Source organism: Apis laboriosa, unplaced genomic scaffold (assembly GCF_014066325.1).
Source record: "Apis laboriosa isolate Shangri-la unplaced genomic scaffold, ASM1406632v1 scaffold13_cov153, whole genome shotgun sequence".
NCBI lineage: Eukaryota > Metazoa > Arthropoda > Insecta > Hymenoptera > Apidae > Apis > Apis laboriosa.
In genome coordinates this window covers 4,414,281-4,438,247 of record NW_025221370.1, presented here as the reverse complement: position 1 = coordinate 4,438,247, position 23,967 = coordinate 4,414,281, and the positions used below count along the sequence as shown (strand labels likewise).

Here is a 23,967-nt window from a genome sequence, read left to right as displayed (position 1 = left end):
GTTCGAAAGGTTTCGACACTTTGTGCGTGAAAATGAAACACGTTACGACATTCTACTCTTTATACAAATTTTTATTTCTTCTATTGTATGCGTGTGTTAGATTGTACAAAATTTACAAACGTGACGGGAGGTCGTCATCAATAATTTCTCAATAGTCGATCAATGGAAAATTATATATTCTCGCAAGTTGGATCGAATTGTTACGTTATCTTACGATTACACGCATATACGATACGAGCAACTGAGGATCCAGTCCACTCTATCGTTTTCGTTTCTTTTCCATTGTCGATTACAGATTCAGTATCATCTCCTATGCGGATCCATAAATAGCTTTGTATACTATACATATAAAAATTAAAAAAAAAAAAAAATAGTAGTAGTATGAAATTATCAGTTCAACTAAATTGCCTCTCGTCATCGAACGGCGGCAACTCTAATGGATTCTCCGGCACGGGATAGAAGTAGCCAATGGGCCTCTTCGTGGTTGGTGGTATAGTAGGTGGCGAAGCGGGTTTGCCAGTTGGCAATGGAATGTAGATCGTCGATGTTGGCACACTGGTGTACATTACGGAGGGTGGACTCGGTGCTGTTATTATGTCGCGAGGTGTGGATGGGGTAGAAGGTGGAAGGTATGGCGGAGGTCGCGTACTTGGATAGAAAGGAGGTGTAGATGTATACGTCGTTGAAATTGGAGTGGTTATTGGAATTCTTGGAGTAGTAGTTCTTTGAGTAGTATCAGGAGGCAAATACGTATTGCCTTGGGTCGATGGTTTTGTATTTATGGGAGGTATATAGGAGGAGGGAGATGTTGGACGTGTAACAGGTGGAGATGAAGGTGAAGGTGGACGTGTAACAGGTGAAGATGGAGGCGCAGGTGGACGTGTAACAGGTGAAGATGGAGGCGCAGGTGGACGAGTTACAGGTGATGAAGGAGGTAAATATGTCGGTTCAGTTACGGGTGGTCGTGTTACTGGAGGTTGCGATGATGGTGGACGACTTGTTGGTGGTGAAGGAGGTAAATATGTTGGTCCAGTTGGGGGTCGTGTTATTGGAGGTTGCGATGATGGTGGACGACTTGTTGGTGGTGAAGGAGGTAAATATGTTGGTCTAGTTGGGGGTGGTTGTGTTATTGGAGGTTGCGAAGATGGTGGACGACTTGTTGATAGTGTAGGAGGTAAATATGTTGGTCCAGTTGGGGGTGGTCGTGTTATTGGAGGTTGCGGTGATGATGGTGGACGACTCGTTGGTGGTGAAGGAGGTACATAAGGGGGTGGTGATGGTGGTGGACGACTCGTTGGTGGTGAAGGAGGTACATAAGGTGGTGGTGGTGGTGGTGGTGGACGACTCGTTGGTGGTGAAGGAGGTACATAAGGTGGTGGTGGTGGTGGTGGACGACTCGTTGGTGGTGAAGGAGGTATATAAGGTGGTGGTGATGGTGGTGGACGACTCGTTGGTGGTGAAGGAGGTACATAAGGTGGTGGTGGTGGTGGTGGACGACTCGTTGGTGGTGAAGGAGGTACATAAGGTGGTGGTGGTGGTGGTGGACGACTCGTTGGTGGTGAAGGAGGTACATAAGGTGGTGGTGGTGGTGGTGGACGACTCGTTGGTGGTGAAGGAGGTACATAAGGTGGTGGTGGTGGTGGTGGACGACTCGTTGGTGGTGAAGGAGGTACATAAGGTGGTGGTGGTGGTGGTGGACGACTCGTTGGTGGTGAAGGAGGTACATAAGGTGGTGGTGGTGATGGTGGTGGTGGACGACTCGTTGGTGGTGAAGGAGGTACATAAGGTGGTGGTGATGGTGGTGGACGACTTGTTGGTGATGAAGGAGGTAGATAAGATAAGGGCGGTCGTGTTATTGGTGGTGGTCCAGGTGGTGTTGGCGATAAATATCCAGGTGATGAAGGTGACTGTGGTGGTCTAGATGGAAGAGGTTTTGATGGATATGGAAATGGAGTTTTTGGTGATGTAGAAGATGGTAAAGGTTTTGGCGGGATATGCTGGAACGGTGGTGTTCCCGATGTTATATCAGGTGGAAAACTTGGTGGCCGAGAAGGAGAAGGAGGTACGTGTGGTGAAGGTGGTCGTGGCTGCGATGGTGGATAAGGGGGAGGTGGTGCTGGAGTTCGCGGAGGAGATGGATAATTATAACCAGGTGGCTGTGATGGTAATGGTCTTAATGTTGGTGGTCCTGGATAATCATAACCTGGTGTTTTGGGTGGTGAGGAAGGTCTTGGTGGAAAAGGTGATACAGGAATTGGAGGTTTTGGTGGTTGTGGTGGTTGATAAGGTGACGGGAGTCCTGGATAATCATAACCTGGTGTTTTTGGTGGTGAGGGTGGTCTTGGGGGGAAAGGTGGTGCGGGAGCTGGAGATTGTGGTGGTTGATAAGGTGATGGTAGTCCTGGATAATCATAACCTGGTGTTTTGGATGGTGAGGGAAGTCTTGGGGGGAAAGGTGGTGCGGGAGCTGGAGATTGTGGTGGTTGATAAGGTGATGGTAGTCCTGGATAGTCATAACCTGGTGTTTTTGGTGGTGAGGGTGGTCTTGGGGGGAAAGGTGGTGCGGGAGCTGGAGATTGTGGTGGTGGAAAAGGTAATGGTGGTGCTGGATAATCATAACCTTGTGTTTTGGGTGGTGACGGAGTTTTCGATGGCTGTGGTGGTGGAAAACGTGATGGTGATGTTGGATAATCATAACCTGGTGTTTTGGGCGTTGAGGGAGGTCTTCGGGAGAATGGTGGTACAGGAGTTGAAGTTTTCGGTGATTGTGATGATGGAAAAGGTGATGGTGGTGTTGGATAATCATAACCTGGTGTTTTGGGTGGTGAGGGAGTTGTCGGTGGCTGTGATGATGGAAAACGTGACGGTGGTGTTGGATAATCATAACTTGGTGTTTTGGGTGTTGAGGGAGGTCTTGGGGAGAAAGGTGGTACGGGAGTTGAAGTTTTCGGTGACTGTGACGGTGGAAAAGGTGATGGTGGTATTGGATAATCATAACCTGGTGTTTTGGGTGGTGAGGGAGTTGTCGGTGGCTGTGATGATGGAAAACGTGACGGTGGTGTTGGATAATCATAACTTGGTGTTTTGGGTGTTGAGGGAGGTCTTGGGGAGAAAGGTGGTACGGGAGTTGAAGTTTTCGGTGGTGGAAAAGGTGATGATGGTACTGGATAATCATAACCTGGCGTTTTAGATGGCGGTGTTACTTTCGGTCTTGTTTGTGGATAAAAGTCATAATCATTTGGTTTGAATGATGGAACTGTTGGTCTTTGTGAAAAATAAGGATATGTTGGCTTTTCTGATGGGAAAAATGGTGATGGCGCCGGTGTTCTTGCTGTTGTAAATGGCCCACTTGGTCTGTCATAAAACGGTTGAGTTTGAGATGGCAGCGTAAATTCATTATTTGGTCTTGGATAACTATATCCTGTTGAAATCTCTATTGGTGGTTTTGTTTGAATTGTTCTAAAAAAAGATATTATATCTAAAAGTAATCATTTTAATTATAATATTATATCTTATAATTGCTTTAATATAATGATGTAAATTATATCACTATTTTTATAGAATATTTAATATTAATCAAACTCTTACGATGGTGATATAGTTGGCCTTGTTTGAATTGTATAACTTGGTGTACGTATTGTTCCTGGTGGATATGTAACTCTCCCATCATATGTTTGATATTTTGTAGTTTTTGTCGGTAGAGTTACCGGTGGTATAGTTGTTTTCAATGTTGTTCTGTACAAGAAACATATTTATTGGTAACGATAGAAATATATTATAATTTAAAGTTTACATCAAAAGTAACAATAAAAATATTTATATAACATTTTATATGCTATTTTTATTTAACTCGTACTGATATGTAAGAATGTAAGATGATGTACGCGGCATTATTAATCTGGTGAATATGTATATGTAGGTATCCTTATAGGACGTTGAGCGATGGTTAATGTAATAAGATGTTCTGTGTGACGGAAACATAAAATTTTTGTTGGGTATTGAATAAGTATATGCGAATATCAGTGGTGATTTTGAATTTATAGTTAGTCTACGAAGAATATATATATATATATATATATATATATATATGTAGTATATTATGTTTGACAATTGCAATCAACACGTTATATACGTTTACTTGTCTGGATGATAACATAAATGATCGTACAATGTTTTAGATATAATTTCAATGATCAATTCTTACCGCGGTGGTAAAGTTTTCGGTGGCTCATAAATATAACCTCCATTGCTCGCTATCGCTCTTTTGCTCTTCTCACTCGATGCTTGCGCATGGTGTGTGGAGAGCACTGCCACTATTGTGGCAATCAACAAGATTCGCTGGATAAAATACAAATTATCGTTACATTTCATTCAAACAAAACATCTTTATCTGTACACGATATTTTAATTTTTAAATACTCTATTATATTATTTGTATGATAATAACCTAAATTATTGAATGGACTTGAAATATATCAGATCACGGATCATCACGTAATTGATTATAACATGTCGAAAAGCGACTTGGTGGGATTATCTCACGCTTCACCTAAGAACTTATATAACCCGTCTCAACTACGATACACCATCTATGATACATCAGTGATCGTGAAAGGTTCGTCCGTGTGAAATGCATTACATGATACTTTCATTGATCATTAAGTACTTAATCTACGAAATTTGATCAAACTTCAATAAAAAATTTGTAACATTTTTCTTTTTACATCAATGGAAATATCTTCGTCGTTTCGATACATTAATACGAAAAGTGTCCATCTATTTCAAGATTTTATATTATTATTTGTCTATCATATCGAAATCGTCTCTAATACAATTACAACTGTACATCTTTAACGATCTTTTTTTAATTAATCAGATTGTAACAATTCATCGAGGATAATTATCTTTGGTCGGTCGAACGAGTATCGCAAATCAGCCGATTGGAAATCACATTGGCCAGAAATTAAAACCGTTTGCGACATCGTAAACGCGAATGATAGTTCTGGCTCGAAGAAACGTCCAGTGACCTTTAGACGCATAATTTATATAGAAGGATCGCAAAGAAGAGAATCTCCTCTTGGTGTCTTTCGCCAACATGTGAAAGGATCCTCACATATATATAACTGATGTCACGTTCGTCCGACTTGCGGAACAAACGATACAGATCGCAAGGTTACTGTCTCTTCGAAAAAAATTTTTTAAATTTCCCACTTTCAGTTAGGATATACGCTTATATTTCTTTTAATTAACCAATTATGAAGTTTCTGGGAAGAGAAAAGATTTCATTAAAGTCCTTGGCGATTTTCAAAAGAATTTTAATTAATGCGAATGTGAAATTTTGCCGTGGATGGATGAATTCATATTTAATTAATATTTAATTAAGGGGAATCGATTTTTTTTTGTTTATGGCGATTTGCATAGATTTCCAGGCATTATATCTTTAAAAACGAGTTACATTTTGATTAGGATCGTTCCTCGCGATTATGGCCAATTGCGAAATTATGGTTTCTCAATCTTTGGAGATATTCGTGAAATTCGAGGAAATCACGTGTATAATGGGTATATTATGTATATAAAAAGAATATATTATTATATAAAAAGAAGAATATAAAATATAGGAAGTCTGATTATGCATATCAAGTCGTTAAAGAACTAGACGGATTCTATTCGAGAATACATAATTTCGTTATTTATTAAGAGGCTTGGTGTCCTACCAATTATCGTTCTGATTTATAATGTTACATTAATTCACATTACGTAATATCCATTATACAGAGAGCAATTATGTTTTGTTGACAAGATATATCCTATGATTAATACCATCAATGGTTTCACGATGTATTTATGCGAGTAGTGCAAACAATTAGACACATCTTAGCGGCCTCACCATTTTTATTTGCACCTAGAGAAAGTTGCAAATTATATGTTCAAAAGAGAGGTCTTCGGGTCTAATGAGAAACCAATATGACAAGAGTTTTCTATGTGTCAGCTGTTCGCACGTTTCGAGGTGCAAAATTATGTCGCAACTGCTAAAAACTAGTTACAATTGCTGTTTAGTTCGCCATATTACATTAACCAATGACAGCCTAATTTCCAAGTCAGTTCTACCTTGGAAAATATTTACTACATTTCTCTCAATCCTCTGAAAAGATTCGTCAAGTGGTGCGGAGAAGAATTATTTTTTTTTTTCCAAATCATTGAAATTTCTTTTTTATATATATAACAGAGAATATTTATTCAAATTTAATCGATTTAAACTAAACTCGAATAAAGACTTTAATTGAATAATTTTCAAAAAATTCTAGTATTCACACTCGAGCCAATTATTCCAAATATTAAGATATCTTTGTATGCATATGTAATAAGAGTCGATATTCGAGATACGATATTCGAGAATAGCAGTATGAATTTTTGACGATCAATGTTCGTTTCCTTGGATTGGGATCCATCTATTAACCTGTTTGAATCGCTCTCACGAGTCTCGTTCAATGGATGAACAGCTGCATCACGCGTGATAGGTGCAAAAATGATGTCTTGCATAATGGAGAAGGTTGCATCTTTGGTACTAATAAAGTCCAATGTGTTCAGCAATATGGCTTTCTAATTATTCTGCCTCGTGCGCTGCTAATGCGAATGCTTATTAAACGAAGAAAGAAACACTGAAGGCGCGCATCCATCAGTTTCATTGTCGTAACAACGAAAATAGCAATGGGTAAGAAGAAAATTATTTTCTTTAGGAATAAAAAATAGATACTTAACCGATTCTCGAGTGAAACAGGTATAAATTAATTCTAATCGACACGCAATAAGTGTCAAGTGGGCAAATCTCATTACGATCTTGCGTGATATGTTTAATTATTTACTTAATATAATAATTATATTATGACTTAATTTCTTTTTTTAAATATTTACAATTTGCAATTGTAACAAACTGTTACAAAAAATTTTTAACAGTTATGTTTGATCACAGTGTTTTACAGAAAGTGAGTATTAAACTGTGATCCAGCAAAGGAAAATTTATCATGCTGTAAATTCTTTCAAGGAGCTTAGCTGGATGGATTATTTGACCTTTCTTGATATTGCAATCTGATCTTTTCTTGAGAAATAAAATTAAAAGTTAACTAATAAAATTATCCACGACAGTTAACTAGCGTGTATAAATAAAAGTAAAAAGTTTTGAGAAAATATCGTTTTAACGTGTATGTATGTGTGTATGTGTGTGTCATTTCACACGAAGGAAATGTAATGGCAATTACGTCAAGTTCTCTTATTATTGGTCGTGGTTGTACAATTAAACGATGCTCATTATCTAAGTGCCTCGTTGAACGAATAAACGAGTATAAAGTAAATTATAAATATTATAGATAATTATATTCCCTTGATTATTCCCTCAATCTTTTATCTCACCACTATATAAGATATATAGGACATTTCTATCTATAATCCCTTTCTTTAACATTTTCATGTTCTTTGGTCTTTGAAATTTTCTTCGTATTTGAAAAATAAGTCTGATTTAATGTTACTTTTAGTCTGATTTAATGTTACTTTTAATAAATTAAAATTTTAATAATCTTTTTGATATTTGATAATTTATTTTTCGAAAGAAAAAAAAAGAAGAGAAAGGAAATAATAAATTTAAAAATATCTTATGCAAAACATTCCGAGTGAATACTTTCGATTATTTTTTTTTTTCTAGTATTCCTGGAAGAGATACGTGATATTAAATTTGACTTTCAGATAAAGAAATTCCCAGAAGGACTGAAGAATAGTCTTAAAAAAAAAAAAAAAGACACTAAAAAGAAGCGATGAAATTTCACGCAAAATATTTCAAAGATCCTGAATTTATCAGTTTCCTTTTTTACTTTTATGAATAAGATACCAATTCTTTTTTTTTTTTTTCTTTTTTAATTTATTGTCTTCCTTTTTCCATTCATGAATGAGTCATTAAATTTCTATTCTTCTCTATATATTTTTACAAATAAATTACCAATCACATCTAAAATAATATCAAACTTTAATTTACAATCTAATAAATATCTTCGATCATTTATACATTCTTCACTCTTCTCAATAGCAATAAGAGAATAATAAATAGATAATGGTGGTTTTTCTCAGGTATTCGTGCAACGAATTTCTCACGGCTGGCGCCGATGAATTGAACACACCGCAGACCAGTGTCACACGATGCGCGAGAAGATTACTGGAGAAAGTTCCTTGTATCTTTGCTACGAATTCGCCAACACCTTCCTCACCCACGTAGTGTAAACTCGGCTATCAAAACGGAAAATTTAGAAAAATCAGTGGACCATTGTCGCGACAAGATTCGCGTACTTTTATTGTAAGAAAAATCGGCTCTGCTCCATCCAGATGCAAGCAAGAAATCGCGTGGAGACTCGGCGCATATCTCGCCGCGATAGCGTTTATACGAGGATTCAAATGACATTCAGCTGACAGGCGGTTTTGTCATACGATCCAGCCGAGAAAAATATTTATGGGTAAAAATATTTTCTTCGCGCATCGTGGGACAATGCATCTTTTTCCTCGTAGAAGTTCGAATTCTATCTATCTCTCTTTAGAAACGTTTATGAAACGTAATTTTCTCTCCGCGATGTTTCGCCTGCGTCATTTCTTCTTGTAGATAGATTCACTTTGTTGAAGTTTGTCCCTTTTCTTTTTTTTTTTTTTTGTGATTGTGAAAAGAAATTTGAAAAGTTTGGAAAACATTTTTGGCTATCATTTCTTTTCGCAAATCTTCGAAAAAGATTTCAAGAATTCCTAATTCAGAATTATGGATCTAGTATATAATTTGGAGTAAATTATTATCGATACTGTAATCAACGATTTAATCACGATTAATTGGAACAGATTATTACAGATATTATTCATGTGAAGAAATTCGAAGAATTATTGGACACGGCGAGCGTTTAACGAGAGTGTTCATCACGGGCGATATCCTCGTCCTGGGTAAAGTTCAGTGACGCAACAAGAGGAATCGGAATACGTTTATAACCGCCACGAATCCAATCCTGGCAGATCACGAGTTACCGAACCACACGAGCTACCAGCTGAATCCTTTTCGGGAAAAGGTTGAAGGTCACGTGGAAAGAGCGTATTATAACCATTACGTAAACGAACTTATAACTCGGCCTGCGACGTCTTGGACCGTAAATAAGAGGCGAGGGATCGTGGAGAAACGAGGCGAGGAAAAAAAGAAGAAGGGAAAAAGTATACGAAAAGAAGAGGCGACCGATTATTTATCACGTTTTCTTGCACGAAAGAGCGATGGATCATCTCGAATGAAATTTATTGGTCCAGCCAGATCAGTGGTTGAGCAATCGAAATGCTCGATCTATCGATGTGAAAATAATTATTCGTCGAATAATCCGTGAGGAATTCGTCCGTGTTGTGTCATCGAAACGAAAGTGTTACGTAAAAATTTCTTTCTAGCACTTGTCTAATTGATATTTTCGATCGATCTCTGTCGAGAATTTATATCGTGTTTGCATTGTTATTAAGAAATTTTATTATCTATGGTTAATCGTGGAAGAATTTAATATCATCGAATCGATGGTAAATTAATTGGAAAAGGAATAGCATACCTCGATTTATGCGTTATGTTGATCGTTTCGTATTCACGTTGCAAAATCATCGAAGTTGTCACACGACATTTCGACGTTGTAATTCTCGAAGGGTATGTAATGGTAACTTTATCGACGATGATCTAACATTAATTTTTAACACGACAGCCGATCGCCGATCTGGCAATCTCAAATCGAATTTCTATTTTTAATACATCTTTGTATATTAATTAGTCGTTTCCAATAATGATTCCGATAAAATTCTTCTCAAAAGTAAGTAAAAACTCGAGTTATAATTAAATAAAGAAAGATTCAGAAAATTTATCTCGAGACTCTATAGTGACACTTTATTTTCCGATCTTTCTTCTTCCCTCATCAGTTAAGCTCAATTTACAATGCGAATGTAAAATGTAATAATAATAATCGTACGATTCTACTCTTTTCCAGTTAATGGCCACACACCTTAGCAATTCTCGATACCAATGACTTCATAATCGAGCAAAATCCAACACCCACCCTTTTTAACTAAATCTCTCGGATGATGCTCGAGGAAAGGAATTCAAGTTTCCAGACACAAGCATCTTTCTGATCAAGGTTGTATCACATAAAGAACATGGACAAGACATTGATTATCCAACACATTGAAGGCATTAAATCTTAAACACTAGATTATCGTTGGAGCGTGAAGAAATCAATCAATGATGGAAGAATATTGATCGAGTCTTATAAAGAATTTATTTCCTGTCTATTTCAATTACCGATTATCCGGATAAAAATTACTTTTATCATTGCTACATTAAGTATCGAATCTCTTTAGAGAATTTCTAGCATTCAAATTTACCCTTCAAGAAAAAAATTTTGGAGAAACAATTTTCTCCAATTAATAGAATTATTCGTTTGGAAAACCTTCGAGGGTTGTAATTACTCATATTCACAGTGGAAAAAATTCCTTTCCCGAGAAGAATTATATTCTCAGATGTATATCCATCCCTTCTAATTTTTCAGAGAGCGAAAATGTAAGAGTACGAATTTTCTGGAGCGATTCTACTCGAAAAGAAAAAAAATGGCACAATGCTGCAATGTTGCAAAATTGCGAACGGTGCAGTTCCGAGACGTAAGGGATTCGTTGCCATAGATCATAAGCATGGAATTGCATTAAACTTGCGATATCCAGAGGAAATTCAGGCAAGAATCCGCGGAAACCGGGAGCGCAGGTGGAAACGTCTCTAGGCGTGGGAACGGAAAATGCAACCAGTAGATTCACTATGCAATACCCATTAGATAAGGAACGAACAAACAGTTGAAACGGACAATGAGGGCAGAAAAACTATTCCCTGGGAGGAAATGTCAGTTCTATAAAAGATCACCTGATTACTTATTACCAACCATTGTTCGTCATCGCTTATAATAAATGTCAGCTTCGACGCATTGCTATGATTAAATCCACGGGTAAAATCTCGATGGTTGAAAAGAAGAAAAAAAAAGAGAGAGAGAGAGAGAGTGAAATAGAAGAACGCAACGAATCATTTTGACTCGTCATTTGATTCGATAAAATCGATGAATTTTAATTTTTACGCCTATCTTAAAACGATTATTAAATAATTTGAGTAGCCTATTTCGAAATAGATCACGTTGGTAAATGAAATGTTAATCGGAATTCTTATCGCGCTAATCTGAAGATCACAATCGCATCCAAAGTGTACGTCATGCACTTTCTTAGTTTATTAGCCTATTAATGTTTCGCGAGTAATGTTACGCGAGTGGTTACGATCGGTCTCGCGTTGCAGTTCAACGAAGGGAACTTGAAAGGATTTTCGCAAGCTAATATATTTTTATTGTCGGTCGTAAGCCACTTCGAGAAGTTATAAGGAGAAGAGCGTATGGTTCGGCGTAGATATTTTTCAGAAGCGGTTGGAAAAATTGTGAAATCGACGATTGTGATCTGTGGATGATTGCGAAACTGCGATCGAGCTATATTCTGAAATTTTTCACACGGATGGAAATGATTCGATGAACGAACGATTCGATACTCTTGTATTTGATTTCTGGAGTTTCCATGATTTCGTTCGAAAGGGAAGAAAAATGGCGGTTTCTCCAAAATTTTTCTTGTTTTCGCGTTAATTGGAAAAATCCGTAGGTTCCGTAATCGCGATGGACTAATTATTGATCTTTCATCCTGATTAAAGAAGAAGAAGAAGAAGAGATTCTCAAGTGGATCTATCACGTTGTGACATCATTGAGCGGAAAAGTTGTGCTGATAGCAATCGTTCAATGGACGAGCCAATTTCAATCGAGTGATTAAATCTGTTTCATCGTGAATAATATATAATTAGTAAGTCAACCATGATTATATGATATTTAAAAGCTTAATAATTTCCTTTTCTTCTTAGTTGCCGGTAAAAGTAATGCGTATTCTTTTCCCAAATATGAAATAAACACGAATATATTTAAGAGAAATTGATATTTTGAAAACTTTTTCATATTTATTAAAAAAAATTAATTTCTCATCTCTCTCAACAACGTTCTTTTATTTGTCAAGTCATGTGGCGTAATTCGAATCAAAGAAGAAACTTCATGTTGCATCATCGATTCGAAGTTTCCAATGATACACGAATCGAATATTTCGATGGCACGTTATTTTTTTTTTCTTTTTTTTTTTTTTTACGACAGAATTACGATGTTGACCTTTCGTAAACAAAAATTTCTATTCGTTACATGATCACGAGGGTATCATCTTTATCCAAACATGCCGTGCGCAAGAGGTACCATTACACGATCATCACTATTAAAATCAATTTAAGTAATCGTAGCTCGATGAAAGAGAATCTTCTTCGAACAGGTTGGATAAAATATTTACATGTACGAACGAATTTTTCCATATTTTCTTTGAATACGTTGCATCATTATAAAATCATGCAATTATAGGAAAGTAATTTTTAATTCGATTAGAATTTAACATTTTGCAGGAATGCTCGAACTTATTTCAAGCGTGTTGTAAAGAAAGAAATTTTTATAAAATTTATGCAATATAATAGGAGAAAATAACGTCTCTGATCTCAAATATAAAATTTTACAGAAATTTTCGCCTATTTTTCTCTCAAACTTACTGAGACCTCAAATCCCTTTTGCCTCATTTTGCACAAAGGAGTCTAACCAACGCAGCCCCGTTTTCCACGAATTTTCCCTTATCGGCTTATCGACGGCGATGGCAACGATTGAGATGGACGGTTGGGAAACGGAGGCTCCACAAGGAGGCGGATTTCGAATAAACAATGATAACCTTTGGTATTTCGCGCGGCAACAGCTGGCTGACGCTTCCATCTCGCTATTAATTCTCTCTTGCAAGCCTGTGCACGCGGTCGTGCGTGCAAATACCAAGCTCGCCGGCGTAAAATCGGTGTTTTGCCGAACAGACGAGAGTGGCAGCTTTCAAAAATTTCACAATCGAGATACACGTCTTCGAGATATGTCTAACATCGTCCCTTTTACAGGTCGAAGAAAAAAGAACGCGCGATCGAGGCGATTCGTTTTCTCGGGGCTCTCCAAAAAATTCGCTTGGACGCGAACAGAGAAATTCTTTAATTCTCGAGAAACGAGCTCTCTTTGGAACGAAGAAACGACAATTCGTTTAACAAACGGTTGAGTAGATTCTCGAATATGCGAATCCTAGAAAGAAGATCGGATTCCTCCGATCCCAGAAGAGCACACAATTTCGGCACACGGCAATTTTCTTGCACCCTTTTAAGAAACATTACACAACAATCGTATAAACCCCGTCAGAAACACTTTAATCACCACTATAATAGTTTCCATTCTACTTGTATCTTTATGATATATTAATTTTTCTTTTTCACTCGATATATCATATACCCTGATATAAAATCGATATTTCCCGCACTATCATCTATCGGATCCACGTTGCGACAGTTTCGGATCTCTTTCACCCTCCGACCAATCAACCTTCCCTTTCAACGCCCACACGTTTCTTTTTCTCTTTTCTTTCTTTCTTTCTTTCTTTCACTTGTCCCTTGTTGCTGGCACTTTACTTACCATCTTCCGTGATCGCGATCTAATTTTTTTTCGGCCCCTTGTTATCTTAACCGAAAGAAAAAAAAAAAAAAAAAAAAAAAAACTTGGTCACCGAGTAAACAAGGGCGTCACACACTCAACACGGGCACATCGTCTCCGCGGGTGCGCTTCGTGGTCCCGGGAGAGGTGACTTCTTCGTCTCGAGGAACGTGGAGAGCATTTATAGGATTCACCCGATTGGCTGGTGGGGGTAAAACGTTCGGTCCATGCGATTATTGCGAGCCGACGTCCACCGGGAGGATGCTGTAACTCTTCGTCTTGTTCGTGAGACGAGGTGGAACGGCGAGGTGCAAAGGAGAAGGAAAGATCGGTATGGCTAGCGTATGGGGGCGAGAGAGATGGTTGAAGGGTGGAAGGGAGAGAGAGAGAGACAGGGAAGGAGAAAGTGAGAGTGGTTGGCTAGCGAGAAGGACGAGACGATGTACAACATTGTCTGAAAAGGTCCGAAGTCGCGTTCGAAGATCCTCGTGGACGTGTTCTCGCCTATCGAAGGACGTTCGTCCTGAATCCTCGTTCCACGGAACAATGGTTGTACGACGGGGTATGATTTCGAAGCCTTGGAGGATCGAATCGAAGGATGGGATAAAAATGGAAAATCGTGGCGCCCTTTGAGGGCAGCGATTAAAGGGAGATGGATCAGAGAAGAATTGTCACGAGAGAATTGTGTAACTTTGCTTCGTTTCGATTATAGGATGAGGTGATTGGTGATCAAAGGGGAATTCTCGCGGACTGTCGGAATCGTAGGTTGGTTGGGTATATCGATGGTATTTGGAATTAATGGTATCGACTCATTTAAGGTGAAATTTATGGCCGTTCGGGACGAACGCTTCTATCAAGAGTATGCTTGGTCATGATATTTCGAGCGAGTTAGATCTATGATATTCTTGTCCTCATTATTCCGTAATATTCTGCTCGATTGAATTATCGAATTAACTAGTTAATTGGACGGTCAACATGTCACTTACAACATGTTGCTCCTTTCGACTCACTGTTTTCAACTCAAAACATTCATTATGAATTCATCGATCACTGACATTTAATAAGAATCTTATTCATAGCCACGCTTGAAGTCGTTCTCCGCGATCGGTTTTAAAATTCGCAAAAATAAAAAAATAAAAAAAAAAGAAGAAGAAGAAGAAGAAGAAGAAGAAGAAGAAGAAGAAAAAAAGAAGCTCATTAAAACGCTCGTAGAAAGTAGACACGTAATATTCCGTAATCACATAATACACCTAGTGAAACTGCGTAACACGTAATTAAGTTGCGAGCGGACAGCGCATCGATATGCCGAAGACGCTTCACCCCGCGCTCTTGTCATTTATTCCTCTAAAATTCTTTTCTTGCCTAATTATTTATATACCGATTTTCATAGCCATAAAACCCGGTATACCGCGTATTATCTGAATAATTTAACGTAATTATCCGGTGGAAGATATTGAAGAAGGATCTCTCTTGTTCTCGCGTAGAGGGTGCGAGCATAAATGCCGCCATAATTATACGGTAATAAATTATCCGCACAACGATTCTTTCTTCTTTCTTTTCAGGAATTATAGCCAATATTATAGGAACAATTGATCCTAATCCTGGCTAGGAAAATGGATAATAGGATCATTAACGTAGCTATATCGCAGAAGATATTACAGATCATTGAAATAAATCATCATAATCATTGTCGCTATTTGTATTAATGAAGATGTATTATAATTTGGAATCCATCGCAAACGATCATCGAAAAATCTCAGTCTCGAACCCATCTCAACTTATCCATTTATTTCTCGATATTGTAATATTTTGAATTAGATCACTTTGAAAGGTTTCGATGACATCAATTCTTTGAATATCCACTGCTACATTTGTTCCAATAATTTCTACCATTCGTGCGCGTGCGCGTGCTTTTATCGATCGTAATTCCGCGAAAACAATTTCTAAAATAGACGGTTTATAGGGAAATCGTTGCTTTACGCAACATTTCACTTGTATCACTATCATCACTATCATGCAGATTTCCATACAGGTTAAGAACCTCGGACACAATGATGCTCGACGATCGGCCATAATCACCGCGAACATTTATGTGAGTTCACCGTCTCTTGTGTGCTCACGTGCTATTTACACCTGCATCGTTTACCGATGTCGCCATTCCGTGTTACCGTAACAAACACGTTCGAATAATGGAACAGGCATCTCGGATTAATTGGATTTAAGTACATCTGATTTGGCTCTAATTTATTCTAATCGGAGGGTGAATATACAATACAATTTTATTTAAGGTAGAGTATGTTAGCCTCTATCATGTTAGGAAGAATCAATTGTGGTCAACATCGATGTGTTTTCTCGAAATTTCATACATATCTTGATCAAATTAGAATATTATTTTAATTAGAATATTAATTTCAAGATTAACATCGTAGCAATTAGTGTGTCTTCTTGAAATTTCATATATTTTGATCAAATTCCATTAGAATATTAATTTCGTAAGATTAATATTTACGATTTTTAAAATCTTGCATAAATAATAAAAATCTTTTTGATATTGATTCTTTTCTTTTCTTTTTTTCTTTTTTTCTCGAAGTCACGAGTCGAAGAGATTTAAATAAATAAAAACAGCTTTAGACGAATTTAAAAATAACTTGAAGATAATAATTCGTTTATATTGTACGATCAAGAATGTGTTTAAGTTATTAATAAAATTGATTATTGCCACTTAAAATCCATTCGTTCGGTTTCTGTTAAGCAAGCAAGCAGCTCGTTCGACATTTCGTTCCTCGTCGATCATAAAATGTTGCGCATGAAAGATTTTCTCCGATCCTTGGGAAAATCTGAAAATACAAGCCTACGTCTATCTGCATATCTACCGAACCATCAAAAAGCTTTAATTAAAATAATTTAATTAATTTCTCGTACGCAATTGCGAGATTTCAATTCTATTTGACGTAAAAACTCAGAAGGGGTGGAAAAAATGGTGCAAGAATATTTCGTAATATTTTTCCATCGTCAAATTACATAAGGAATAATATTCGATATAAAGAAAAGCGTAGAAAATGTTAACAAATATCCAAAGATATCGAAAGATTTTATTTCCGAATAATCTTAATAATCGTGAAATAATTTCAATTAAAATCCAGTTTCTTTGAATTGGAAAGAATAATAAGGATGATAGAGGATTGAAGATCTTCTCAGATTTTTATTCCTTATTGAAATTTTCTTCGAACATTCCTCTACGATTTAGGCTTCGTGACTTCGTTTCTCCGTTCGGTCTGGAATATTAAACTGAACTTTACATTAAATTACTAACAAGAACAGTAATCACTGGCAAATGTTTCCACTATTATCATCCATATTTCTTCATTATTGCGCTAACTTGTTGCACAAATGGCAACTGAATTCCCACGATTATGACAGTGAAATATTAGATCGCGGGAGGATTAAGACGTTTTTGAGTAGAACAAATCGAAATTTTAAATTTTAAATTAATTTTAATTTTCTCGTGTTCTCAATATTTGAAAATTATTCCACTATGATTCTTCTTTTAAACAGTGTGTATCTAATATATAATTTAAAATAATTTATTCGAAATTGTATTAAAAATATTTATTTTCATTCATTTGGATTAATTATTTATCACTTTTATTTTCTTTATTTTTTATAAAAAAATATTAATCATAAAGAAAATTCTCATATTATTATACGCTTTGTACGGAAAAAATCTCTGTACAATCGGCAAATATTCTCTCTTCATACACGGAAGCAACAAAGATTAGAAAGAAATTATAATTAAATATAATAATTATCCTTTCAGATAGTAAAGCGTTGACAAAGCGTCATGATTTCCATGTATGAATGAAGCTCCTTTTTTTCCATACGGCTAACCTTTCTCTTAGTATTATATAGTATTGCTTTTCAACTGAATGAAGAGGCTAAGTCTACCATAAGGAAAGATCGTAATCACAGCTGTTTTCGATCTTCGATCATTTTCTTATGGGTAACATCATCGTCACCTGCAATATCTGGATAAAATTATAATCCAATACAGAACATTGAATTAATCGTTGGACGTAAATATAAACCACGCGAGTCGAATATTGTTATTTTTTTACAATTGAAAATTACAGTCCACAATCTTTTCTTGAAACAAAATTTTTATTTCTCAAGCATTGTGTGGCATTGTATATAATTTATAATTATAGTCTTTTTCTTTGGTGTTATGTGTGTGTCAAGTGATTTATGGCATGTCTATAATCTTAGTTATGAATAAAGAAAATTATGATAAAGATATACACGAAGAGGAGATAATTCTTTCGAGAATTTTATTTTTTTACGCAAGACGCGAAAGTATGAGTAATATATAACATTAGCATGGAATTAACCTCCATATCTTCGAATTTTTAATGAAGAAAAAATGGCTCAAAAAAGAAGAGAAAAAAAGAATATGAGAATAAGAATATGAATACGAGAAGTGAGAAATTTTTATTTAAGGAATTTAGATTTTTTAAAAATTTTGATTCACATTTTAAAAATATAAGTAAATATTTATGAAATGAATCAAAGGAGATTTATCATTGAATATTTAGATACAGGAAAAACATTTTGTTATTTCGAAATAATCATTATTTCAATGTAAAATAAAATTTTAATATCTACATTTAAACGATAATCTTCAAATTTCAATTTTTATCATGTCATTGAATTCTCAACGTATCAAGGCAAACCTGAAGTGTCGTAAGTGATCACAAACGATTTCATAAGATATATATGATAGTAAAAAGATTATGCAATGTTTTTTTCACTTTTAATTCCTCTTCCTTTTTTTCGAATTAAATAATCGTAAATTCATCATTCCCTGTTAGATTTTTGCTTTTTCCTTCATCCGTCACGATCCGAATCCTTCAATTTAAACGAATAAAAATTTACAATTTGACATATTGGCATTTAAGATACATTAAAAAATTTTTTCGAGCCTCTCAGCTTGAATCTTGCTCGTTATTTTAAAGTTTCATCCATTCCAAACGATGACCTCGACAATCTCGTCTCATTAAAATTTTACGAAGATAGAGAATATAAATTTCTCTAGTTTTTGCTAACAACGATCGACTAATTCTTTTTTCTTTCTTTCTCATCTTAAGAATATCCGGATATATATATATATAAAATGGAATGTTGATATTAAGAGAGATCAAAAATGTAATTAATTCATTTTAAACGAAGTAATATAAAGACATAAATATGAAAAGATAAATATCTGCTTTATAAGGAAGTAAATTGTCACTGAAGAAATTTTGCAGGTTGTTAAAGTCACACCTAAAACCTATTGCGGTTTACTCGCGGCAAAGTAAAAGTATGGACGACCTGAAAAGTCATGGATGACCTCTACATCTGCACATACGGATCACCGCAGATGCATTCTCTCTTAATCGCAATGTTGTGTTTAATTAAACGGGAACACACTTATTCAGAAACAAAAATTTCATCAATCTCTATTATTTCAATATCTTTCAATATTAAGATTAAATCTGTTTGCGAAAATTTTATATATTGAATGCAACATATCGTTTCAAAGATTCCTCGATAAGATTGAATCGGGTTTAATGAAGCGTAAAGGATTTAATAACATCGTTGTTGGTGTATTATCGATGATATGGTGATTTTTTTGAAAAGAGGAATAAGAAATTTTTCTCTCATTTTAACGATTGAACGTGGACGATGATATTTCGATAACTTTAGAGATGAGATATAACTATGATTCGTTTCGTTGTGCAATTGAAAACGTTGAAGATTTCTAAGCCACGAACAGATCTAACAAGTCTAACCTTGAAAACAAATGTAAAAGTATCGACAATTGTCAAATTTTGATAAAATATAAATGTAAAATATCATTTATGAAATTACAAAATTAAAAATTAATAAATTTGGACGTCTATTTGAAAAATCTGTATAAAATTCCAACAGGAATCAATCTGAATTTTTTTATAATCACGATTCATATTGGATTCATTAATAAGAATATTTATATACTTTATTATGTTATTATGTTACATTTAACATAATAATTTAATAAACTTTATTATGTTACATACTTTATTAAATTATATACGCGCATTTAATAATTTTCTATTATTTTTCGTAATTTTTTCCATTTCAGTTTTTTCAAAACACGATCATTTATCGTTCACGCTATTCATCGAAACATTAACGAGCAGATTTTTACTTTCGAAACTCTGATTTATTCGTAAATATTATTATATTATATATTATTTCTATTAAGTCAAGTTTAATTTATTACAATAATATTATCGTTCGTTTCGTACGTCTCATTTGCTTCGAGACAAGTTTGTTGTTACATTCTACTGTTTCTGTTTATAATACGAGATAATCGTATCTCGTATTCAGTTGACATCGACAATTGCTAAAGGTTGGACACGGAGAGCTCTAAAATTTCAGATAATTTTAATTTAAATAAAATTCTAATTTAACTCGATTATTTTTAGATGAATCATCTTTGAAACTAATTTTTTCAAAAAGTATTAGTATTTTTTCACAGTTTTTTACTCAGTTTTTTATATCTTGACATTTCCAATACACATTAGATTTTTATATATAATAACTTTAATATCTAATCTATCGTACGTATGTAATAAAATATTAAAATTAATTATTAAAATCTTGAAATGGAATATATAAATATTATTTTATTAAATTTAATGGTCTTTATTCAGTTTTTAATTTATTTATCGGATATTGTTTGATTTTTATCCTTAGATATTTCTTGAATCAAAAATAAATTTCTTGGAGGACTCTTCGATCGAAATATATTTTTAAAAAATTGTTAAATCCATTCATTTAGTGTTAGAAAGCCATATTATATAGATGAAACAACTAAAAATATTTTCATATCATAATAATTCATTCTCATATAGAATGGTATCATCAGATATTGATTAATTTTAGCATTGAGTGTATTTATATATAAAATTTAATTATCATTCTTTTAAACGGTTTCGATATTTTGTGTAAATTAATCGAAACAAAAATTATACTTGGATAACAAAAAAAAATATTAAAATTTGATAATCCTCCTTCATTAAAATTAAAAATCTCTCTTTCGAGAAACAGAGAGATTAAAATTGCTCATTCGATATCTCTGAAACGAATTAATCGAAAATGGAATTTACGCATATGAATATCTCATTAACTTCTAATTTTTGAAACAAAGATATTCAATAAAAAAATCTGTGTATTTTATTTATAATGGTTTTAAAATATGATTGGTAATTACATTAATTTGATTTCTGATTTAGAATCAATAAAAAAAAAAAAGGAACAACATTTTTGTTTTCTTCTCGTATGTCACATTCATTAATGCATTTTCGTAATTTATCATGGATTCATGATTCAATATTATGAAACTGCATGGAAATATTGTCTTGAATTTAATATTCCCAGTCACGCAATGTTACGTTATGCATTCGTTTAATTTCAATATCGTTGAATATATTTTTATATGAACTTGTAAAGAATTTTTTAATATTTAATAAACGTTCATTGGTACATTTCGAGATGCGAGAAATTATTGATTGTTTCTTGAAGTTTTTTATTAGATTTTGATTTAATTTTCTTTTATATATATTATTTTAAATGAATAAAATTTTCAGAGAAAGTATAAAAAAACGAAAATCGAGAAGAAGAAAATATTTAAAGATTCTTTTAGAAAGCGAGCTTTCAAAAAGAAATTTCATCATTGCTATTCCCAAAAAATATATAACAGAATAGGTTTATAGTGAGAAGATATCTTAAACACGACACTTCCATTAAAATCTAAATTTTATTGATTTGCATCTGTTCAACGAAGATATAAAAATTGAATCAAATATAATTCAAGTTTTCTTGGATAAAAAAAAAAAAAACATCATCGATTTGATATTATATAATAATACGACGAGAATAATCTCGAGAATCATTCGAGTGAAATGGAGTGAAAAAAATTTCGAGAATATCGTGAAAGTATATGGATATCTTTTTACAGTTCTTCTCTTAAGAAAGATTTCGATAGAGCAGAGTCGATAAATCTAAAAATTAGGATAGAGATGTAAATATATCTTCTTTGGGTATATCGCAGTATCCAAACGATCGCCTTTTCGATTAATAATGATAGAATCCATGACCATAACCATACCCAGGGAAGCCTAAATGGAAAAGTAGATTAAGATAATAAATAACATCGATGAATGTTTTGTCTAATGATCCATATCTTCTATTTCTCGTGTGCAACGTCGATGAATATTTTTGTCCATTTTAGAATTTATAATAGATTAAAAATTTATAAAATTTTTCAGCGCGTTTAATAATAATATAAAATTTCATACAATTTATTACGTCTGACAGAAGAAAGAGAACAAGTGAAAAAGTTTTGCAAAAAATTCATTGACGTTGAAAGCACTTTTCACGCGTTCTATATTATCTCATGCATCCCCTTACCGTATCCATAATGCCCGTAACCGTGTCCGTATCCATAGAACGGATATCTGTAAATGTAAGGATAATATCCGTATCCACCGTATCCACCGAGGTATCCTGGTTTCGCAGAAACGATGCCAATGATGACAGCCAGCAACAGGATCGTGTACTAAAAAAAAGGACATATACCCAATCCTTAAAATACGCATAAATAAATAACAAATCGTATCTTGAAAAAATTCCATCTTCGTATCTTTTTTTCCAATGATGTGGAAAAGATCGATCATGTTCCGAAATAAATCGGAAAATGAAATACTTAAATAAAAGTGAAACATTGGAAGCATAAGAGCAATAAATCAATGAGGGATGAAACTCAAAACATTTTCCTCTTTCTTACTTTCTTCTTTTTTTTTTTTTTTTCTATCATTACTTACAAGTTTCAAGCAAGCCATTATCCGTCAGCTGACACTAGCCAGTTAACTCCTCCTATGAATTGCACTAATTTTTCCCCTATCTGTCAACAGAGTACCACTGTCTGTCCAACGTTGGTCTCCGTTTCTTTTATAACAAAGGCGGCGTGTTCCGCCACAGCCCCCACACTAATTTTTCCCAGCCTTCGTATTGGCTTTCCTCCGTTAACACTAATAGCAAAGACTGGCATTGTTACTCTGGGATTATGCGAATGCAATACGTCATTATGAAAGGAACACCGATGCAACATCCATTTCGGATTGGTCATCGTTTGTGTTCACGTGCTGTGAACCGGCGACCGCCTTGACATCCAAATTCGTAATCCACGAGAATCCACGATTTTTCGTCTGAGAAACCTTTTCCCCAATTCCATTATATCTGGAAAAGAAAAACAATGTATCGTCATTTCCATTTGCATCGTCCGATTCCGGTTTCCGTGACAATTTTAATTAGCATCTGTTACCATTTCACGTTCCTCGTTTGGAGAATTTCTTCCTCGTTTGGAGAAATTTCACGGATTCGAGGGGTGATGAATAGTGAACGTACTTGGATCATACTTGAAATTACCATTTTAATTTCAACTTCGAACGGTAAGAATCCTCTTTTCCTTTCTCAATTGGAAAATTTCACGGTCTACTATTTTGATCGATATATCATTACATTATTAAGTAGACATATGTACTTCTTGGAGTGACTTTAAAAGAAAGTAAGATGGACAGAATCGTTTCAATGGATCGATGATTAATACTGGACACAACTGTTATCAAAAGCATACGATTTTACTTTACTATTCAGAATGACATTTACATTTTCAATTTGCTTCAAATATCATTCCACGTTAGAATTTCTGTGGAAAAATTATTTTCTCCAATTCAATTAATTGGTACAGTGTAAAATATTTGTTCACATAATACAGAAAATATATCGCATATATAATACATTTTACATAGCTAAAATATAAAAATTCAACGATGATATCGTTTACATGAAACAAAAGTTCTCGTCACGAAAAAAAAAAAAAAAAAAGAAAACAGGATCGAAGAGAATTTCCAACGAATGTTATAAAGTCGAACAATTTAATTATCGTCCGAGCGAGGACAATGTGTGCACGAATGCACGATTCAATGAAAGGAGATGCAATCGTGATCGGGACAGAAGGAAGAAAAGTCGTGTGGTTGCGTAACAGGAGCATGGAAAGGAGGGGGTCGTTACAAAATGGTGAAATTACACGGTACAGGTTGCGGGACGAAATCGTGAAAAAAGAAAAAGGAAAAAAAGAAAAAAGAAAAAGAAGAAAAGATGATTGCAACATGATTGGGATCATGGAAAGGATGCGTTTGTCATTAATTGCAGTTAATGTGCGATGCTTGTAAACTGCTCG

General features: G+C 34.7%; 1 protein-coding gene across 1 annotated transcript; it reads right to left on the bottom strand.

Moving 5' to 3' along the window:
- Positions 1 to 121: 121 nt before the first annotated feature.
- Positions 122 to 22,776, bottom strand: LOC122721029 (basic proline-rich protein-like). Its single transcript, XM_043948210.1, has 5 exons — positions 22,645 to 22,776; positions 22,137 to 22,284; positions 4,205 to 4,313; positions 3,589 to 3,735; positions 122 to 3,459 (listed from the first exon to the last, which is right to left on the bottom strand). Exons 1-5 carry the CDS (start codon positions 22,774 to 22,776, stop codon positions 396 to 398), a joined length of 3,600 nt encoding a protein of 1,199 aa, XP_043804145.1. The 3' UTR covers positions 122 to 395.
- Between the last annotated feature and the right edge of the window lie 1,191 nt (positions 22,777 to 23,967).